This window comes from Typopeltis vanoorti, chromosome 16, assembly GCF_054136105.1.
Source record: "Typopeltis vanoorti isolate ZY-2024b chromosome 16, IOZ_Tvanoo_1.0, whole genome shotgun sequence".
NCBI lineage: Eukaryota > Metazoa > Arthropoda > Arachnida > Uropygi > Thelyphonidae > Typopeltis > Typopeltis vanoorti.
Genome location: NC_143564.1, coordinates 11,268,417 through 11,291,697, shown reverse-complemented (window position 1 = coordinate 11,291,697; position 23,281 = coordinate 11,268,417). Strand labels below are relative to the sequence as shown.

The following is a 23,281-nucleotide window of genomic DNA, read 5'->3' as shown; positions in this document are numbered from 1 at the left end:
ATGAAGGTAGTTGTGGTGGTGATGGAGAGTTGTAGAGTAGGTGCCCTCCCTCGATGGACTTTTGGACTCCCTGGAGGTGTTTAGTAGTAGTAATAATAATAATAATTAAAATCACCCATAATTAACTCTTCCTTTGTTCACTAATCCAAATTGTTTATACATTTCTTCCCTACCACTCGCCACATTCCCGGGACTATAGCAACATTCATCTTAACATGTCTTCCTGTCACTCTCTACGTTACACCACACTGCCTCATAACCATTGCCACTATTTTCCTCTTTCATGTCTACCTTATGTGGACATAATTCCCCTACTATCATTCAGTAGCACTCCCTCCTCTCTTCTTGTGCTTTCTATCCTTGTGAAAAATACTATATCCTTTCATTTATATTCCTATTAGAATAACATCTTCATTCAACCATGTTTCACTTATTCCAATGATTTTGGGACAAATGAACTCAATCAGTGAAACCATTTCATCTCCCTTATTTCTGATACTTCTGGCATTTGTAAACAAACACAGTAATTCATTTTTAGGTCTATAACCAGTCCTATCCAAGTCATTTGTTGGTTATGATTTCTCTACCACACCTGCCCATTCACCTTTATCACCACTTTTCACATAATATATCTGCTCAGTCAGTTTGGGCCCAGAAACAGAAACCTGAAACACCCTGCTGCTAGCCTCTCTATTTTATTTTTATTTATTTATTTTATTTTTATATCTTAGATACCTTGCCTCCCACTTACATACAATATGCAACTTGCTAGTACTATTCAGAAACCCACTCAGCTCTCCATGTGACCTTTTGACTGTCTAACTTATACACTAACTTTATGGAATGCCTCCAAGAAGCTAGAAATATGTTATCAGTCTTCCTTATCCATCACAGTTTATCATAATATTTAAATAGATTAAAAAGAAAAATCCTTTTATCCCATGCTCACCATATTACTGATGGAATATTACTGGAAATAACTTATCATCACTTTATGTAATTTCTATCTGAGATCCTTCCACTCTTTTGTGCACGTTTCTTATTTCAGTGTCACTAATATTAAAATACATTAAAGGTGCAGTCCTATCTTAACACATTTCTGAGAAATACATGATGTTATCTAACCCTGTATTGACCTCTAGTTTACTCAGGATCTTGTACACATACTTCTTTCGCTTCAAGATCCTCTGGCATTTGTCATCTTCTGGGTCTTGCATAGCATCATTCACACCAGTATGAAAAATAGTTAATACATCTAATGAAACATACTTTATATAGTACTTTATTACAGAGTTCAGTGAATAAGTGGAAAAGAGGTGATGTGATAGAGACTTTAAGTTATTGAAGGATTTATATTAGATTAATAAATATTGATAAATAGTCATAGCAAATGAACCAATACACTGGTTGTGCAGAAGGAATGATGTAATGTTTGTGTACCTATGGCCTGTGTTTGCTAGCAAGTAGGATTTACATAAAGCTCACAGACTGCATCTAAGTGATTTTGGTGTAAGGTGTTTAAAGAGGACTTTGTTCACAGAGCATGCTGAAGCACAAATTCACAAAAACTTAAGCAGTTAGGATAGATGTAGGTGAATTTCTGTGAAGGCACCCATGAGACAAATAAGTGTGAGAATGACCAACAAGTGAAGAATCTAGTCTCTCAAGCCAAAATATTGAATAAGATAGTCAATTCAGGAAGTAATGGTGGTTGGCGACCTAAAGGAACGCTGCAGTTTTAATGCCAGAAGTATCAGAAACAAGAGGGAGGAGTTTTTGGCATTGGCTAGTGCAACCTTGTCAAAAGTTATAGGCATTAGTGAAACTTGGCTAACATCAGATGATGTAGTTAGAGGGATTGAATGTGAAGTGTTTAGCATTTTCAGGAAAGAGAAGAGAGGATGGGAGAAGGGATACTGCTGATGATAGCAGATGAACTGCAGCCAAAAAAGAATAGGGGATAGATAGGAAGGTTATTCATTTGAAGCAGTCTGGTAGTATGATGAGTGCAGGTCGAGTAATTATTATGGAGGCCTTCAACTATAGAGGTATAGATTGGAAAGAAAATTAATCACATAGCAGGAAGGAAATGGAATTTATGCACCTGTTGAGAGAGAATTACTTGAGGCAGCATGTGATGGAGGGGACTTGAAGTGCAAGAGTATTGGGCCTAGTGGGGGTGCTGCCTATACAAAATAATTTTAAAAAAAATTATTTTTTTTCTAATTAGTAACCAATTTATTAATAAATAAATAATTGGTTATGGATTAGGAAAAAAATAATTTTTTTAAAATTATTTTGTATAGGCAGCACTCCCATTTAAAACTTCACGGGCCACCACTGACTTCAGCTATAGAGATATAGATTGGAAAGAAGATTGACCTCATGGCAGGAAGGAAATGGAATTTATACACCTATTGAGAGAGAGAAAATTACTTTAGGCAGCATGTGATGGAGGGGACTTGAAGTGCAAGAGTATTGGGCCTAGTCATAGGATTAGAAGAGCTATCCATAACTAAGAACTAATAACGCAATATTTTCATAGTCAAGTTGATATGAAGAGTTTTTTACCTTGGGTATAATATATGTTAAAGATACCAAGTAATTTTATAACCTTCGTTTTCAATCCTTTTTCCCAAGTAAGCAAACAGACAAGTAAGTCGCATCTTTCTCTCATCCGGAGATTCTTAATTAATAAGGTCAAAGCACCTTGTGGCAACTTGCATAGGTAAAATTGATGAGCTCTGTATTACTTGGTATCTTGTAATACAGAGCTAAAATGTCTAAACCTTGGCATTTCAGGGTCTGCCTCAATAAAGGTTGAAACCGGTCTGGGTAGTGAACCCCACCCATAATGTATAACATCATACATCTCCTAGGAGATGTTTTATATTTATGGGAAATACTAAGGAAAGTGATCAGAACGTAATCCATCTTTACTATGAGTTGCCTTGGTGTTGCACCACCACCATAAGTCTTGAACCAGGTTCAGGTGCAAACTTGACTTACTCGTCTGTTTGCTTACTTGGGAAAAAGGATTAAAAACCAAGGTTATAAAATTACTTGGTATCTTTAATATATATTGATATGAAGAAGTGGCCAATCGCAGATAGTCATCAAAATGATCATTTGTAATTTGGTTTCTTAATTGATTTTTTATGACAGTCATATTTGAAAAAACGGATTCTGACAAGTATGTCGATCCAAAACACGACAGAATTTTTCGTGCAATATCAGTTAATATTGGGAATTTTTCATGTGCATACTTCCAAATGACTTCATTGTTTATTGATTTTAAATGTAAACTATTCTGAATGTTTATTATCTCAAGTTCTACTTCAGCTTGGTTTATATCAAACAGCCCACTAATTTTATTTGAAATTTCTGTGATGCTCAAGTTTTCTTGAAATGGATTATTGATAAAAGATACAATCATTTCAGTTTTATTAAAATCTTTAAATCATGAATTTATTTCTTCCTCAACTAATCCTATTTCATGAATAAATTCTTTTAAATCATAGCGAAGCATTTCTTGATTTTGTTCAAAAAATTTTAATAAATGTGGGAGATGTCTAAATTCGCGGTCATTTATATTTTTCTTTAATAAAAGTAAGTATTGTTGGAAAGTTTTTATTGAACTTAACATGTCAATTAAATTTTTATCTCTACCTTGTAACTCTAAATTTAAATTGCTTAATTTCGTACAGAAATTACTAAAAATGATGTGTAACAACCATCTTTTATCACTCAATTGTGGATAAATATTTTTCATCCAGAAAAATTTTTATATCATTAATTAATACAAGAAATCTTTCTAAAAATTGACTTCTGCTGAGCCAGTGAACATTATCATACAACAGAAGTTCCCCATCATCTGCCTGTAATTTAAATAACCGGCGTTGCAGGGCTTTTCCTCGAACAGAATTTACAATTTTAAATGTAATATCCAAAACATCTTTTGTGTTTAATCTTTTACTACACAGTACTTGTTGGTGAATAATACAGTGGTATGTTAAAAAATCTGGATATTTGTCATCGTTTTTACATAATGAAATGAAGCCTGATTTATTACCTATCATTGCAGGAGCACCACAAGTTTAAAAAAGCGGAAGTTTGTGTTGTTTCACAAATTCATCAAATTCCAAAAAAATGTCTTCTCCTCTAGTCCTTCCCAATAATGGTATAATTTTCAAAAGTTCTTTACTTGAATAATCATGGAACCCTAATCAGTAAACTGGAGCAGATGGGGATAGATATAGGGTTGCTAAGATGGATAGGAGGGTGGTTGAAGGAGAGATACCAGAAAGTGGTTTATTCAGGAGTGGAGTCAAAAAGACGTCTTGTGACTAGTGGAGTGCCGCAGGGCTCTGTTCTTTGACCACTGCTTTTCAATTTGTTCATCAATGATATTGGAAAGGATGTGAGAGGAAGTGTTCACTTGTTTGCTGATGATGCAAAGTTGGGTAGAGCAATTGTGAGTGCACAGGATGTCAAAATTTTACAGGATGATTTGGATAGTTTGGAGGACTGGGCTAGGAAAAATGGATGTCAGTTTAATGTGGCAAAGTGTAAGGTTATGCACTTTGGGGTGAAAAGAATAGCAGCAGTATATCGCATTGGTGGAACCGTACTCCAGGAGATTGAGGCCAGGGATTTGGGAGTGCTGGTGGATAGGGAGTTGAAGTTTAGGGAGCACATTGCAAAAGTGACTAAAACAGCTCACCAAATCACTTGGCTTATGAAAAATACTTTAACATGCAGAGACAAACAAGTTGTTGTTCCTCTGTATCGAGCCTTGATAAGACCCTATCTGGACTTCTGTGCCCAGTTATGGGCACCAGGGTTTCTTCGTGATGGGGAGGAAGTGGAGAGGGTCCAGAGACGAGTGACCAAGATGATAGCAGGTCTGTGGAATGAACCTTATGAGAATAGGTTGAGGATTTGTGGGTTGCAGAAATTGGACGATAGGCAAAGGAGGGGTGATATGATTGAGACATTCAAATTACTGAAGGGTTTTTATAAGATTGATCCAGAAGATATTTTTGAAAATATGACTGGTGGTGGGAGGACTAGGGGCCATGCATGGAAGCTGGGCAAGAGCGTGGTTGACAAGGGTGTTAGAGCTAGGTTTTTTACTTGGAGAGTGGTGAATGAGTGGAATACGCTTCCAGAGTCTGTTGTGGGTGCTACGACCGTGAATGAGTTCAAGGCAAGATATGATAGATACTGTGTGAATGTTGAATAGTTGTTCCAGACATGATGTTAGGGCCTCCCTCGATGAGTCTGTCGACTCCTTGGAGTTTCCCAGAACAATAATAATAATAATAATAATCTTGAAATGCCATGCGAATAAATACCATTAACTGAACAATATCAGTAAAGTCGTTTGATTCATCAAATTATAATGAAAATGCAACACACTGGTGGATGTCTGGCATTAGCTTGGCCTGGAAGCTTTTCTCCGGCAATTGGAACTCTTCCTTTCGGTAATTTGAAACCTTGTCTGTGGCCTAGAAGTAGTCCCTCTCTAGCGACGTCTCAAACCGAGAAACTCCTTTCTGGAAGCGGGAAACTCCTCTCTCAAGCAACGTGGATCCGTGCAGTCTCTCTGACGGCAACTCTGGACCGGTTGGTCACCTCTCTGACAGTAATTCTGGAACCGGGATCCCTTCTGCTTTCTTTAGTCCCTTCTTATTAGTCCTCCTCTGAGACTTCGTATGAAGTTTGGCAACCTCCAAAGAATCAGTATGAGTCTTTCATCTTAAGTTTCAAGTTCAGCATGCCTTTTGTTCTCCTCCGCTTTCTTTTGATTGTAAGTTGTCAGCTATCGGAAAGTTGTTTGAACTCTTTCTGACTGACTTCGGAGATGTTTACACTTAGAGCCTGTAAGCTTTTCTCATACATACAAGTTTCAATTACAATATTTCTAATGCTGCCGTTACAGCTTTGGCGACAAAAACATTGCCTTTGTTTTTAACACTCTAACATATTCTTATTAAAGCAGTATATACAGTTAGTCCAAAAGACTTATTTACAAAAACATCTAATACAAACAAAGTTTATTTTTTTACAATATTCTCATGGGACTTAACCTAAGAAAAAAATTGATGTAATGTGCTTTGGAATATTTAATATTTAAGCTACAATCGAGTTTTTACACTTTGCTTATAATCGTATTCACTTGGCTCGCTGTTTGACTTCCACTGATCCAAATTAATTAATTTACCCGGACTTATAAGAAAATTACTGATTTGATGGTTTTAACGAAAAATAAATAAACAATAGCAATACACTTAAAGCAAATTAAAAATAATACAAAATAATGATAAATAAAATTTTATGTTTTCAGTTTTAATTAAATTTGTAAGTAAGGAGGAATACACAAGAGATCGACCAAAAATCGCTCCGTGATCGACGGGTTGAACACCCCTGCCATATAGTATTCCATTTCTATTCACCAATTCCTGAATGTTTTCCTTAATATATTTTTTCAGTATGCTTGGTTATTGAATAATATTCTAGTTCAGTCTTGGATTCTCCTTTATACAGTGGAACTATTTTTCCCTCCTTCTCCCCCCTTGGGCCATTCAGAGCTGAAACTTGAACAGTTGTCAAAGGCACTGTCAATTCTCTAGCACATTCTCATAATACAAGACCTGATATAACATCTCTAGTTACATATATATTATCAAATATCTCCCACAAACATATTTGCATCAGTATTCTGTACTATCTTATGCACCTCTAGTTCATCATCAGATCCTTTCTGTTACTGCAGTATCTTCTCCTGGATGATGCACTTTTCCAATGCGATCATTCAGTAATTTAAATATCTCATCTACTTCAGTCACCATCCCTGCAATCAGCATTCATAATAGTTTATTCTGCCGTACACAGCATTAGGCAGATGAGGGTAATGTTATCTGTGAGAGTCGACGTGGATTTGTGAAAGGGCGCTCTTGTTTTAGCAATATGCTAGCCTTTTATAATAAAGTTACAAGAACATTAGATGAGGGAAAGGCATATACTTCAATTTTCTTAGACTTAGCAAAGGCATTTGACAGGGTGCCACATGATAAGCTGATATTTAAGTTGCAGCACATGGGTCTAGATGTCAGATTGGTCAACCGGATTCAGGATTGGCTGTCTGATAGGTATCAGAGAGTTGTGTATGGTGGAGCAGTTTCAAGGAGGCAGAGGGTTACAAGTGGGGTCCCACAGTGCTCAGTACTAGGACCTATATTGTTTAACCTTTATATCAATGACATTGTCAGTGGATTGCAAGGGGATATTCAGTTGTTTACGGATGATGCGAAGATAGGGAGGATTATTAGTAATAGTGCAGATGTGGTAACCCTGCAAGAGTATTTGAATAATCTAGATAGATGGGCAAATGAATGGGGATGTCAGTTTAATGCAGCAAAATGTAAGGTTTTGAGGTTTGGGAAACATCGATGGGATGCTGCATACTCTATGGGAGGAGTTATACTGGAGGAAGTAGGGGAGACAAGAGATCTGGGGTTGATGATTGATAGAAACCTGAAGTTTAGGGGACATGTTGCAAAGGTAGTGAAGGTAACACAGAGGATTGCTGCTATTATGAGGAGGACACTGACCTGCAGAGATAAAAGGGTTATCATTCCGTTGTATAAGACTCTGATCAGACCACACTTAGACTATTGTTCTCAGATTTGGTCCCCAGGATTTGAAGGGGATAAATTAACTGTGGAAAGGGTACAAAGATGGTTTCAGGACTATACAATTTTGGTTATGAGGATTGGCTGAGGGAATGTGGACTGCAGAGTTTGGTGGATAGAAGGAGAGGTGATATGATTGAAACTTTTATACTATTGAAAGGTGGTTACAGGGTTGACACTGGGGAGTTCTTTCGCTTGGTTGAACAGCGGGAAGGAGTGATGACAAGAGGCCATCACCTGGAAGTTACGAAAGGAAACTGTGAGCAAGAGGGTGAGGAGTGGTTTCTTTGCATGGAGGGTGGTTGAGCCATGGAATGCATTGCCTGATGGAGTGGTGAGAGTGGGAACAGTCAATGAGTTTAAGGAGTGGTATGATAGACTTTGTGTTTCTTAGGGGGAGGACCTCCCTCGATGAGTCTTGACAGACTTTATGTTCTTAGGAAGGACCTCCCACGATGAGTCTTTTGACTCCATGGAAGCCTGAATAATAATAATAGTTATCCTTCTTTTTCTTGTCACATCTCTGAAGAGCTCTTTGGAATTATCTTTGACTTTTACAGCAGTTTTCTCTCATACTCAGATTTTGCCTTCTGTATTTTGGTTATTCTTCTGATTTGTACTTTGATCAACAAATGTGAGTAGCACAGCTACTACTCTGAGGAATTACATAGTGGCTAATTATGACAAACAGGAGACTGCTTTAAATGATCCAGCTGAAATGTTTGCACTAATAAAATTATTATTAATTCTTTATTCTTGTGAATGTGCATTTCTAATATTCAAATCAATGCAGTGTTGTGAAGAGGACTTTGTGATCGTTGTGATCAACCAAAGTGCAGGAAATGATAGAGGTGTTTGAAGGAAGTGGTAGTAGATCGCACACCTAGTGTCAGAAAGATAAATCATGTGGGAATTCAGTGTATGGATAACAAACTTTTTTTGTGGTTCTGATTAATGATGTTGCACAATTCCCAAGTAATTGGGAATTCAGTGGATGAGTAGCATCATCCTTCTGACTACAGGTGTGCGGTGTGGCCTTATCTTGCATCAGATGGCTCAAATGCATCGCCTTCACTGATCCTCTTGCTGAAGTTGTATTTTTTTGGCTGTAGTTCATCTATTATCATCAGCAATACCCCCCACCCTCCCCACATCCTGTTTTTTCTATTCTTCTCCCACCTCTGAAAATAATATACCCCTTGCATTTTGTACCAATAACTACATGATCTTCTATCAGCTATATATATATATATATATATATATATATATATATATCACTAATTCCAATAGTTTTCGATCTTTAAAGGAACCACCCCTCCCCTTCTTCGCAATGTTCCTGCCATCGGTATGTAAAGTTCAGTGGTCCTAAGGCCCACAACTATCCATGCACCTTGTGTTCATTATGCCATTCTGATTTGTTACCTGCAGCCATATTCAGCATTCTTACACTTTCTTTAATCATTGGTACCTGTTCACTCTAACTCACCTGCATTCTCTCCTAAAGCTTTAGTTTCTCTGAGAGTTTGCTCTTCTAATCTCATTCTATTCAGCAGCACTTTTTCTAGACACTGAATGCCAAATCCATTCAGTTTCAAACCATCAGACTTATAAGTCCTTTCCTGCATCACACTCATTCTCCACATCTACAGATTTCACATCATTCCTCTTCACAACACTGCATTGATTCGATTATTAGAAATGCACATTCATAAGAATGAAGAATAATAATATTATTAGTGCAAATATTTCAGTTTGATCTTAACAAGCCATCATCAGCATGATCACAAGGTGAAGCCAGAACAAAGGAATATTATTCCTTTGTGTCACCATATAAGTGGTAACTTATCTTATTTTGTATTCCCCTGTATGGTGGCACATGGCTAAATTCTGTAAAAAGGAATAACATTCCTTTGTTCTAAGTTCACCTTGTGATCATGTTGATGCACTGATGATAGCTTGTTAATTTCAGGCTGAAATATTGCACTAATAAAATTCTTGTTTATTCTTGTGAATGTGTTTCTATACTCATTACTATATCAAAAATGCCATTAAAAACCATATTGGTTCATTTGTAGTCATATCTCTCTCTCTTTCATACCAGTGTAATACTTGCTATCTTTACACTCTCGTGCTTTTGTTTTACTGCTTGTCTCCTTTTGTACCCGCCAAAATGATCACTCTTTTCAAATTACCTTTTTGCATCTTAATAGTTTCATTAACATTATATTCTCTCCTCAGAAGCACAGGTTTGTCATGCATTTCTCTTCTCATTGATTTGCCATGCAAAATTCTCTCTTACACTCTTTCTCACTTAGTTGAGCATTCCTTTCTTTCCATTGCACCTCTTCTTTCTTTGCTTTCTCTTTGGCTGTACGACTTGCCAGACATGGAGTTCATAGGGTGAGGCTTTCACTTTTTCCTGTAAAGGACTCTGCATAAATGCTCACTCTGTCTCATTGCAATCCACTTTTAATTCTTAATCATCCATGATGAAAGTTTATTTTTCACTTGGTTAGACTATAATAAATTTAGTTTAATCCTTTATCCAAGTGTGAGCAAACAAAGTTTGTGCCTGAAAATATCTTCAGGACTGGAGTAAGGTAGTACAACACCGGGCAACTCGTAGCAAAGGTGGACCAAGCTAACATCACTCCTATCTCAGTATCTCCCATAATGCAAAACACATCTCCTTGCGGATATGTATAATGTTATGCATATCCGCAAGGATATGTGTTTTGCATTATGGGAGATACTGAGATAGGAGTGATGTTAGCTTGGTCCACCTTTGCTACGAGTTGCCCGGTGTTGTACTACCTTATCCCAGTCCTGAAGATATTTTCAGGTGCAAACTTTGTTTGCTCACACTTGGATAAAGGATTAAACTAAATTTATTATAGTCTAACCAAGTGAAAAATAAACTTTCAACATCTTTCTCTAAATCCAGAGTAATTTAATAAAAAGGTGGCACACCGTTTGGCAACTCCTATAGGTAAAGATGACCTTGCCATTGCTTCTGCCTGGTATCTCCACTTCTGAGCCTGGCTCCTACTGAGGAGACCTCAATAAAGGTTGAAACTAGTCTGGGTAGTGGCCCTTCCCTTAATGCATAACATTATACATATCCACAAGGAGATGTGTTTTGCATTATGGGAGATACTGAGATAGGAGTGATGTTAGCTTGGTCCATCTTTGCTACGAGTTGCTTGATGTTGTACTACGTTACCCCAGCTACCTTACCCCAGTCCTGAAGATATTTTCAGGCACAAACTTTGTTTGCTCACACTTGGATAAAGGATTAAACTAAATTTATTATAATCATCCATGCTATTGTTCTTATGCTTGGAGCTTTTACTCTCTTTCATCTTCCATCTCTGTCATCACTTGCATTTTTGTGTATGTTCTCTATTAGGTCTTCTGCTTTGACCCACCATTCTCCCACTCTCTCAAAACACTTCATGCGTGCTCTTTCACAACTCTTTTTCCAACCAAAATCCCTTTACTCTCTAAAGAATAAATTTCGCAGATACCATGTCATACAGTCTCAAGTTGAACTCTTTAAATAAAGAGTGATGTGGAGAAACATCAAAATAAGGAACTGGACAATGAGACATATTTGTGCCTATGGTCCCACAGGTAGTTCTAATAAGGAAGACATGTAGGAATTTTTCAAGATAAGAACTGCCTGTGGACCCTAGGCACAAATTAGTCTCATTGCCCAATTCCTTATTTTGTTTTTGTGTACTATGTGTTTCAAAGCATGGCACCAATATGAACTTGACAATGATGCCATGCTTTGAACACATAGTACAGGAAAACAAAATAAGGAACTGGACAATTAGACTAATTTGTGCCTAGGGTCCACAGGCAGTTCATATCTTGAAAAATCCTTTTATGTCTTCCTTATTAGAACTACCTGTGAGACCACAGGCACAAATTAGTCTCATTATCCAGTTCCTTATTTTGATGTTTCCCCACATCACTCTGCCTGAAACTGCTTGCCATTCACAGACTTCTGTTTGTTCTTCATGTTTAGTGTTGAATACGTCAGCTACTCCTTCCATTCTCTGATGACTTTTGCTGGAATATGACATCTTATGATTATTTAATAGTATGTGTTCTAATCCTTAATTAGGCGCACCTTTTTTTTTTGTTACATAGTCGCATGTCAGAACATCAGAAATCACTCCTTACTCCACAACTGATTGCACTGACGATGGGCATGCGACTGATTCATTGTAGGGACAGCAAGAAACTCAGCTACTCAAAATTGCAACAAAAATCTGTCAATAGTTTTGTCAGAAATCAAACTTAAATGATGGCTGGGGTCAAATAGACCCCATGCAATTAATTAAAGGTTAATTATTTAACTTGTTTTAGTCTTCTTAGTTTCAATAACAACAGTTATGACAATGCAATACCTCTCATTCTTCTGTGAGTTCCACTTCTTTACTACTGATGCTTCTTATGTTGATGGTATGCGTGATCAGTTCCAGTAGCTGACTTTTTTGCTATTTATTATTATTATTATTATTATTATTTCTCAAGATTTATTTATTTATTTATTTATTTAATTATTTAACCTGTTTTAGTCTTCTTAGTTTCAATAACAACAGTTATGACAATGCAATACCTCTCATTCTTCTGTGAGTTCCACTTCTTTACTACTGATGCTTCTTATGTTGATGGTATGCGTGATCAGTTCCAGTAGCTGACTTTTTTGCTATTTATTATTATTATTATTATTTCTCAAGACCTCATGGAGTCAAAGACTCATCTGGGAGGTCCTTTTATCACACACACATCTCATCGTACCGTGTCTTAAACACACTCAAACTCCTTGCAGACACCAGACTCTCAGGCAAGGCATTCCAATCATTCACAACTCTGCACGAAAAAAACCTGCCTCTCACTCCCCTACTCACACCCTCTTTATACAGTTTCCAGGGATGACCTCTGGTTCTCCCCTGATCTCCCACTATTCTCTGTAGAACTTCTCCACCATTGATCTTATAACAACCCCTTACCAACTTGTAGGTCTCTATCATATCTCCCCTCTTCCTTCTCTCCACCAGACTCATTCCAATCATTCACAACTCTGCACGAAAAAAAACCTGCCTCTCACTCCCCTACTTACACCCTCTTTATACAGTTTTCAGGGATGACCACTGGTTCTCCCACTATTCTCTGTAGAACTTCTCCACCATTGATCTTATAATAACCCCTTACCAACTTGTAGGTCTCTATCATATCTCCCCTCTTCCTTCTCTCCACCAGACTCTGCAAATTACATCTTCTCAATCTTTCCTCATACTCAACATTCCAGAGGTCAGAAACTACCTTAGTCAGTTTCTGACCTCTGGAATGTTGGATCCTTTCCAACATCTCTTCATCCTGGTTCATTGACAAACAACTGGGTCTTGTTTAACTGGGAGACGTCTCACCTAGTATTGTGTTATGCTATCACTGTCTTTTGGTTTAAACCAGTACAGAATGCAGTTTGGTTAAATTTCAAATTGCCAGCCCATCCTTGTTCATTCAGTATATAGATATTGAAGTGTGACATGAGAAGGTGAGGATTAGACATTAGGTCAGAAGCTCCAATATGTAGAGTTCTCCTCCCAGGTATCTAGCCGTTAAGTATCTCTTTATTCTTTAGACTTAAAAAGAATTAAATTTTTTTTTTTTGACATCTAAAGGGCCCAATTTTTCTTTTTTTTCTTGTTAGGAGTCTGAGGTTAGATTCCTATTTTTCCTATGAAAATTCCTTTTATAATCTTTAATGGTACCAGTGGCATAACTATAAAACAACAAAAACATTATTACATGATAACCACAGTAATAAACTTGAATGAAAGCACAAATACTTTGTACTGAAAATAACAATACATCATCAGTGTGTGGAAAGAACAAGCAAATTAAAGAACAGGAATACAAGCAGTGGTGAGCTATAAGGGGCTCGTCTCATCCCTTTGTTAAATTTTTCTCAAAGTTGTGAGCCCCTTGTTCTTCTTGTTTACTTTTTTTATTTTTTCAAAAAAAAAATTTTTTTTGAAATATATTAAGCGAAAAACTCATACGGTAACTTAACAAAGTGATTTTATTAAATAAAATATTATAGTTACTGTTACCACCATTTTACAAATAACAATTCACTTTTGGTAATCGCATATAAATAAATAGGACTATAAAATAATGCCCATTGATTATCACTTGAAGTATAAAAACAAAAGAGAAATATAACGTACTTCAATATTATCGTGTTTAGATAATATTTATTTATTCTTTATAGATTGTTTGTCATAAAAATTTCTATTGCAAAACAAAGGAAATTTATTTTGTTTATAAAAAATGCGGACTATTTCATATGTGCGATTATAAAAGATTTTATTCTTATTATATTTTGATAGTTAAATAATGTTTTTCTTATGTAAGATAAATTAACACAGATGATTGTGTGCAAATATTTCATGTTTAGATCATACTTTTTGATTGGCATATGTACACAAGCTGTATTAATAAAAGTTTTTTTGTGAAATACTGCTTTTTTTTTTTTTTTTTTTTTGCTCGATGATGCGAGCCCTTTGTTAAAATTTCCATAGCTCACCACTGAATACAGGGTACATACAACAATCAGTTTACCAATTAAAAACAGTTGCCATGTGCTAGAAATTAATAAAGTAAATAATCTTAAAACTATTTTTAATATTTACATAAGATGAGACTCTCCCAAACAATCATTCGGATTCAGGCCAGGCTGATATAAAAGGGCTTCAGAACTTTCTTTGAAAAAGCATTCATATTTAAAACTAATTCTATGGAGAAGAGTTTCATCCCACAGGATGCCATATTTATTGTCAATATTATGCTGTGTGTCAAACCAGACTTTTGAGGTTTCACTTATTTCACGGTCTGGTTCTGGTATAGCATGTGCACATTTGTTCTCCAACCAGCTGGCTGTGGGTTCGAATCATGCCATAAGTATGATTATAATTGTCTTTAGGTGGCAGATGAATTTCATTGCCTGATGTGAAAGCACTGTACTGCTTATTGGAAGTTACTTGAACACGTTCCATGCTTGGTTTCCAGAGCAGGGTTTCTGGACTAGATGAAGCATTAAAGAAATACAGAAAAAGTTTAAGAAAATAATAAAATAGAAAAAAAAAATCCTTCCCAAGGCACCGATGTATTATTAGGTTTGCAGCCTCTCATGGATGGGAGTCATAACATCTTAGTAAATTTAATATCTGAAGATGCATATTGTTATAATTGAGGCTGTTTACTTATTTAAATTAAGGTCAATACTACGTCAATTTTTTGTTTTGAATTAATGATTTTCATGATTATATTTTTCCATTTACTGCAATATACATTTCTCTTTTTTTGTAGCATGGGATCCTAGTTGAATTCAATGAGGTTACTTCATGCAGTATGCCACCTTCATTAACAAATGTTTATACTAATGTGGATAGTAAAGATAATGTTGTAAGTGTTCAGCTTATTATATTATTATTATTATTATTTTTTTTTTCATATTTCATATGTAAAACTACTAGTGCCTGAACTCTTCACTGAAGAAGGGGTGAAGTGTTCAGAATTACAACTGTCTGTAATTACTTAATGAGAAATTCAAATGTGTCTTGTCAAAATCAGGTCATACAACTAATCAAAAAATACTGAGTTTCTAATGATTTGCCAGATATTGTGTAATTTACCATATTAAAACTGTTTTATTATCTTGAACATGTAAATATTCATGGTATATAAAATTGATCAGCTTGCATTGAGTCTCAGTAGGGAACCTGTATGTTAACGCCATATGTTTATCAAATTTTAGGGCGATTTGGATTTCTTATAAACACAACGTTATAAAATAAATTAAGGATGCCAAGAAATTATATTCTTGGTTTAATCCTTTGTCCAAGTGTAAGCAAACAGCTTGCACGTGAAGTATCTTCATGACTGTGATACTTGTATATAGAAGCTAATGACTTCACATCAATTGCCTTAGTATACACACCCTAAAGGATGTATGCTTTACATTATGGGATACTAAGGCAATTGATGTGAAGTCATTAGCTTCTATATACAAGTATCACAGTCATGAAGATACTTCACGTGCAAGCTGTTTGCTTACACTTGGACAAAGGATTAAACTTAAAATTAAAGGACTACCCAGACTAGTCATCATCATCAAATTCCTGCCATGTACCCTCAAGGGATATACAGGATATGATACTACAGGCAGCAGCCCTCTGTTTACGCTGGTTCAATTTACAATTAATTTACAATAACGGCAGTTGCCTGCGCATGCTTTCTTACTGTAGTGTGGTTGACTGAGAAACAACGCTAGCAGGCACTCTAGTGTTTGCGTGTTTACTAAGCTACTACCACATATATGTATCAAACCTAGTTTTAATGTTGAATTTACCTAATTGTTCTATTTAATTTTTTTTACCTACATACGTATTTAAATTGATAAAGTACGTAATTACATACCATGTCTGATAATAGAAGTGCAGAAAAATTAGCAGAACTTGGTGTTAAGAAGGTGCGGAAATCAATCGCACTTGAAAAGAAGATGGTGGTGATTCAAAGAATAGAAGATGGGCAGACACGTGCTAATGTCTGTAGGAGTATGAACTTACCTCCATCGACTGTTACTACAATTATGAAAAATGCAGATAAAATAAAACAGTCTGCTCAACAATCTACGGCAGCACTGAATGCAAAATATGTACATTATAGCAAGGGTAAACTTCATGAAAAAATGGAAAAATTACTATCATTATGGGTGGATGACTTGAATCAGAAAAACATTCCTCTGATGCAGGCTGTTATAACTGAGAAAGCAAAAACAATTTTTGAGGATCTTAAAAAGACAGATGGAGGCAAAGAAACATTTTTACCAAGCAAAGGTTGGTTCTTGAGATATAAGTCTTGAAGTAAGTGCCACAGTGTCAAATTATGTGGTGAGGTGGCAAGTGCAGATGTTGCGGCAGCGGCTGCTTTTCTAAAGAAAGAATTTCAAGACTGTAGAACAAGGAAGTTATCCTCATTTTTAATGTTGATGAAACTGGACTCTACTGGAAAAAATTGCCATCACACACCTTCATTTCCTGTGAAGAACGTTCCGCTCCAGGTTTTAAAGCGGCAACAAGGAAGTTATCCTCATTTTTAATGTTGATGAAACTGGACTCTACTGGAAAAAATTGCCATCACACACCTTCATTTCCTGTGAAGAACGTTCCACTCCAGGTTTTAAAGCGGCAAAAGATAGACTTACGCTTTTGTTGGATGCAAATGTCTCAAGAACTTTGAAGCTTAAACCAATGTTGGTTTACCATTCACAGACACCACATGCCTTCAAGGGTCTAAAAGCCATGCTGCCAATCTATTGGAAATGGAACGAGAAAGTTTGGGTTACACAAGACGTTTTTAAAAATTGGTACACAAATTATTTTTGTCCTACCATGCTTTGCTTCTGTAAAGAAAATGATTTGCCAGCCAAGGCATTGCTTCTCTTAGATAATGCCCCTGGACATCCTCAAAACCTTGCTGAAGTAAAAATGCCATTGGATGTCAAGGTTGTTTACATGCCCCCAAACACATCGCTTTTGCAACCGATGGATCAGGGGATTATATCAATCTTCAAAGCCTATTACCTCTGTATAACATTTATGGAAATGGTAAGAGTCTTGGACACTTCAGGAAAAACTATTAAAGACTATTGGCGATCATTCAATATTTTGAATGGCATTAACAACATCGAGGCAGCTAGGAACGATGTGTCAGCAAAGTGTTTAAAAGGAGCAATGCGAGAACTTCTTCCATCATTTATGCACGGTTAGAGCAAGAGGAGAATGTTATTGAAGATGTCACCAAGCTTGCGCGAGAGGTGGGATTGTACGATATTACAGCTGAAGATGTGACAGAAGTCTTAGAGAGCCATGATAAACTGCTTTCCAATGAAGACTTAAAAGAATTAGCCGAACAATTAAGGTCAACATCCAAAGTAGGAAAAAGAAAACGAAAAAGGTCCTCTGAGAGATATGAAAACAGCCGATTTACAGTGTATCCTTGCAAGCATAGAGACATTGACTGATGAACTCTGCGAAATGCACCACAATTGGGAACGGAGTGCGAACATAAAAACGAGTGTAATCGCATCTATTCGACCTTACACTGAACTCCTTAAAGAAAGAAAAAAAAATCTAGGCAGTTAACACTGGATACTTTAAAAAAAAAATAATGTAGGTGATCCAAAATCAGGAACTTCAACTTAGAAATATGTAATATCTTTTTGAAGTTTCATATTTTTTGTATATAATTTTGTTTTGTTTTCGTTATTAATAATTTTATTTTAACAAATATATATGTATGTATTATCAAAGCTTTAAATATAATAATGTTACACATACTTCATATGCATATTTTTTGACTGCGCAGAACATAACTTCATACCTCCCATTAAAATTGGGTTCGTTTTATGCCAATTCAGTTTACGCCCATTTTTTCAGGAACAGAACTGCAGCGAAAACCGAGGACTACCTGCATTGCATGAAAAATTTAAATCATTACTAACTTCCTATCTACAATATTCCTCCAAATCAGTCTGTTACTTGTCAAGACTCCAACATTATCAGATCTTATATTTCTATCGTCTAAAACACTTTGTACCATATCAATCCACCTATATCTAAAGATGCATATTGTTATAATTCAGGCTGTTTACTTATTTAAATTAAGGTCTATACTATGTCAATGATTTGGATTTCTTATAAACATATTTAGATATAAACATACATATATAAACATACACATTGTCATGGTCTTCCTCTGGGTCGTTTTTCTGCCAACCTGACAGAGAACACTTGTTTTACTAATCTTTCCTTACCCATTCGGTTTAAGTGACCATACCACCTGAGATTAGCTCTGTTAACGCATTCCTGGATGCTGACAATGTCAAGTTCTTTCCTAATATCCTCATTTTTAATATGATGTTGCCATTGATGCCATCTGTTCACGCCTCTAATCTTTCTCAGGACTCTCATATCTGCGGTCTCTAGTCTTTGGTCAAGTGTTTTACTTCTGACCCAGCTCTCAGATCCATAAGTTAAAACTGGTTTGAACACTGCCTTGTATACAGCTAATTTAGTGTTCCGACTAATTTCTCTCTTATTCCATATGAATTTATTCAATTGACTTCCCACCATACCAGCTTTGCTGATTCTGTTGTCTATTTCTTTATTTAATTTACCATTTTCAGTAAAATTCGTGCCTAAGTAGCTGAAATGTTTTACTTGTTCCACAGGTTCTCCATTCACAACACAGTTGACATTTTCAATGATTCTGCCTATTTTCATTGTCTTTGTCTTTTTATTGCTGACCTTCATACCATATCTATTACAACAGCTATTCAATTTAGTCAGAGAATCTTGCAGACTTGTAGCGGATTTATTTAGCAGTATAACATCATCCGCATAAAGCAGAGAACTGACATTAATATCTCCTTGATATCATGTTTAATACCACTTTTGTTCATAATGTGATCCATATAGATAATGAATAACAGAGGGGATAATGTACATCCTTGTCTCACACCAGATTTAACATTAAACCACCTTCCTGTACTTCCTTCAATTCTAACTGCTGACTTACAACTCAAATAAAGACTAAGTATTGCTTGATATAATACCCCATTGACACCATATAACTGTAGCATATTGAATAGCTTCTCTCTTGGCACCTTGTCATATGCCTTTTCCAGATTGACAAAACTTAAATACTGATCTTTGTTATATTCCCATGATTTTTCAACTGTTTGTTGTAAAGTGAATATCTGATCCTGACATCCTCTATTTGGTCTGAATCCAGCTTGTTCTTCACCAAGCTTCCACAATTCTTCTCAAGTATACTTGCATAAATCCTTCCAGGAATACTCAGTAGGGAAATATCTGTAATTCTCACATTACGTTTTATTTCCCTTTTTATATATGAGTACTATGAGAGCTCTACTCAATCATCGGGAATTCGTCCCCCTGTCCAGTCCTTCTGAACTATGTAGTGCAGCCACTGTAAGGCTTCTGTACCACCATACTTCAGCATTTCTGGTCGAATATCATCTACTCCTGCTGCCTTTCCTGATATTTTGTGTTCTGAAATCCTGATATAAAAACACTATATAACAGGACAAAATTAATCTGCTCAGATCACAAGGCCCTAACCACTGAACTAAACCACATCCACAACACTTTCTTAGTCAATGGCTATAAACCCCAAAAAATACTAAAACCAGTAAACCACAATCCCCCTCCACAATAAAGATTACACCAAATCTATCACCATCCCCTACATCCAGGGCACCTGTGAGAAAATAACCAATATCCTCAAAAAATATGACCTTACTTCTTGTTACAGACCATATAAAAAGTTGGCATCCCTTATCCGCTCTACCAAAGACCAATCACTTTCCCTAGACCTACCTGGTGTATACCAGGTCCCTTGCAGCTGAAAATTGCCCTACTTTGGCCAAACAGGCAGGACAGCAAATATCAGGATTTCAGTACACAAAGACTACATCCAGTTTCACCAGTACAGCCACTCTGGGCTGGCAGACCATGCCTTAGATACCCACCATAGAATTCGTTGGAAGAAAACTAAAATAATACACCGCAGCAAGTTTAAGTACGAAAGATTATTCAAGGAATCATCAGCAGCTCTAAAAAACGTTCCAAACCTCAACAAATTTGGGTGCACGAAACTACCCCAAATTTGAGAGACTTGCATCATGAGAACTTCAGCCCAACGGCCAAGACAACAAAATTAGCCTGCCAGAGGGCATCATTAGGACTTTAGGAACAATATTAGTTTCTTGCCTTCTTCCTCATTTGCTTTTGTTAGTGCCTGCGTGCACTAACCATATTTTTATGTTCCTGAAGATGGCAACGTGACGTTGCCGAAATATAGAAGTTATTCATTAAAGTTGCCTTTAATTAATATCCTTCATATGCATTGTTAATTCCGTAAGCTAATTACCAGTTATGTATGACCAACGTATAAGCCTTTCTACTAGAATTAAGATCATACACGCACTATGCGTGTGATGTACGCGTTCTTCTGCTTTTATAAAAAATATAATTGTGTTCGGTTTATTTTATGGTTTTATTGTTAACAGTTTTTACCATTGAAATGTTCTTACTATTTTTATACATCTTTTACCCTGATGAAGCCAGCAGCCACAGTTGGTGAAACTAGTTGGTATAACTTTGTTTTAAAATAAATTTGACCAAAAAAAACCCAACCCAAATAGTAGTCATTTATTCTCTCCTATAGTTCGTGTGGTCAAAAATAACACTATTACCATAGTCAATGAGACTTTTCTTATTCCTTGCCACTTCTCTCCATGTGAATTTGTGCTCATTTTTATGTTGGAACATTGTATTAGTAATAACCAGTCCATGTCATGAGCAGAAATCCAACAGGTATTTGCCATTATTATTAGCTTTGCTCTTTTCTCCAAATTTTTCCAAAATATTTTTGTGTCTGACAATCATTTCCTACTCTGCTATTTCGATCTTCAACAAGGACCAACTTTTCCTTTTTCATTGTATAAGTTCCCTCTCTAAAGCCTCAAAAAATTCCTCCACTTCTACCTTAGTAGAACCTTCTGTGGGACCATAGGCACAAATAAGTCTCATTGTCCAGTTCCCCATTCTGATGTTCTGCCCAAATCACTCTACTTGAGACTGCCTGCCAGTGTTGAATACTAGCCTCATATTAGTGTTGACTACTATGGCTACTCCTTCTTTTCCTTGATTGTCATTACCTGAATATAACATTTTGTGTTTATTGCTCAGAAAGATCTCACCAGTTTTTGTCTTTTTTGTTTGTCACCCCTATTATATTGATCTGGTACTTATCTAATTCCTCAGCTAGCTCCATTTCTTTGCTATTCAGGCGTCTTCTGTTGATAGTACCGATCTTGAACTCTGGTGATGTTGAGTTGGGGTGTGTTTTCAGATTTGTTCCAGTAGCTGACTTTTCACTGTTTGTCCTGGTTCCCCGGCGAAAACAACAGGGGCCTTGTTTAACCGGGTGATGCTTCAGCTGGCATGAAATTTTGTTGTGTATTGTACCATCATTTTGTATTTTGGTTTTAAGCCAATAAGAATACAATTTGGCCGGCTAAATCCCAAATTGCCAGCCCATCCTCGTTTGTTCAGTATCCAGTTAGATACCCAACAGGGTGCACCACGAGAAGGTGAGGATTGGACATTATGTCAGAAGTCCTTGTCGGTTCTCTGCATTCCTTTAAAGGCTATGTGGAGGTCTCCTCTCAGGGGACCTCCACATCTCCTGATTAGGAGTTGTGGAGGTCTCCTAATCAGGAGATGTTATACAGCTTTGACCCTTAAGCACCTTTCCTTGTGCCATTAAAACCATAAATCATCATCACCCTCATATGCCACTTTGGGGATGTCTTCCTCTAGAAATCATTGTTCTCGGAGAGTTGTCTTTTTTCCATCGTTTGTTAATATAATCTCACTATTCTAGTCACTATCCATATTAAAAAAACTATTCATTATTTTCCAACTGCCTTAGGCTCGAATCACTTTTGCAGTATTTCATAAAATTCATGTTCTCGTATGTGTGGTCTGATGCAGTAGTAGTGTTGTAACAGATAAATCTGTTAATATAAATCTGTTTGTAGCCTTTGTATATATTCCAAGATAGTGCTGCAGTCATGTTTCTGATGCATCTGATTTCTTCTCATTTGTTTTTAATGGAACAGTTAATTAGGAAATTAATTACTTCCTGGTATTCTGGATTATCATCATTCTTTATCCATTCTTTAGATCACACTACTTTTAAATGTGAATTTTCCCATCTTCTCTTTTCTGTTTCTAACAATAACTCTTCTAGTCACAATAAATATGACTATTCACAATAACAATTTTGCAAAGGCATTTGACAGAATACCACATGGAAAAACTATTAGAAATGTTGGAGCAAAAGGGAATGGATATGAAGTTGATAGCATAGATAAGGGAATGACTGACAGACAGATACCAGAGAGTAGTATATGGGGGAGTGGAATCTAGAGAATGAGGATGACTAGGGGAGTATCTCAGGGTTCTGTACTGGGGCCATTACTCTTTGATTTGTATATTAATGATATAGAGAAAGATTTGGGGGGGGGATATTTGGTTGTTTGCTGATGATGCAAAACTGGGGCAGGCAATAAGTTGACAAAGGTGATGAAGATATCCTGTAGGATGATTTAAATAAATTGGCATTGTGAGCAGTGAGTAATGATTGTGAATTTAATGTAAATATTAGTTATTATTAAAGCAAATGCCCTCCCTTGATGAGTCCATGGACTCCCTGGAGGTGTCATGTAATAATAATAATAATAATAATGTGTTTCAGGTTGAAAAGTTACATATTGTGTAATTGATGGTACTGGATTACAAGAAGTTGACTTGGAGGAAATAGTAAACAGAAAGTTGAAGTTCAGAGGGTATATTGAAAATGTTGGTGAAATAATTCAACAGATTACTTCAAAGTTAAAAAACATAGAACTG

The 23,281-nt window shown here is 36.3% G+C and overlaps 1 protein-coding gene across 5 annotated transcripts in view; it reads left to right on the top strand.

The window, feature by feature from the left end:
* LOC150097846 (uncharacterized) overlaps nucleotides 1-23,281 on the top strand; it is a 452,334-nt gene that overhangs the window by 62,678 nt on the left and 366,375 nt on the right. For all 5 annotated transcript variants that reach the window (XM_090406149.1, XM_090406148.1, XM_090406147.1 and 2 more), the window contains exon 2: nucleotides 15,084-15,179. In XM_090406149.1, the coding sequence (XP_090262275.1) occupies nucleotides 15,126-15,179 (54 nt within the window). In that variant the 5' untranslated portion in view covers nucleotides 15,084-15,125. The remainder of the gene's footprint in view (nucleotides 1-15,083; nucleotides 15,180-23,281) is intronic.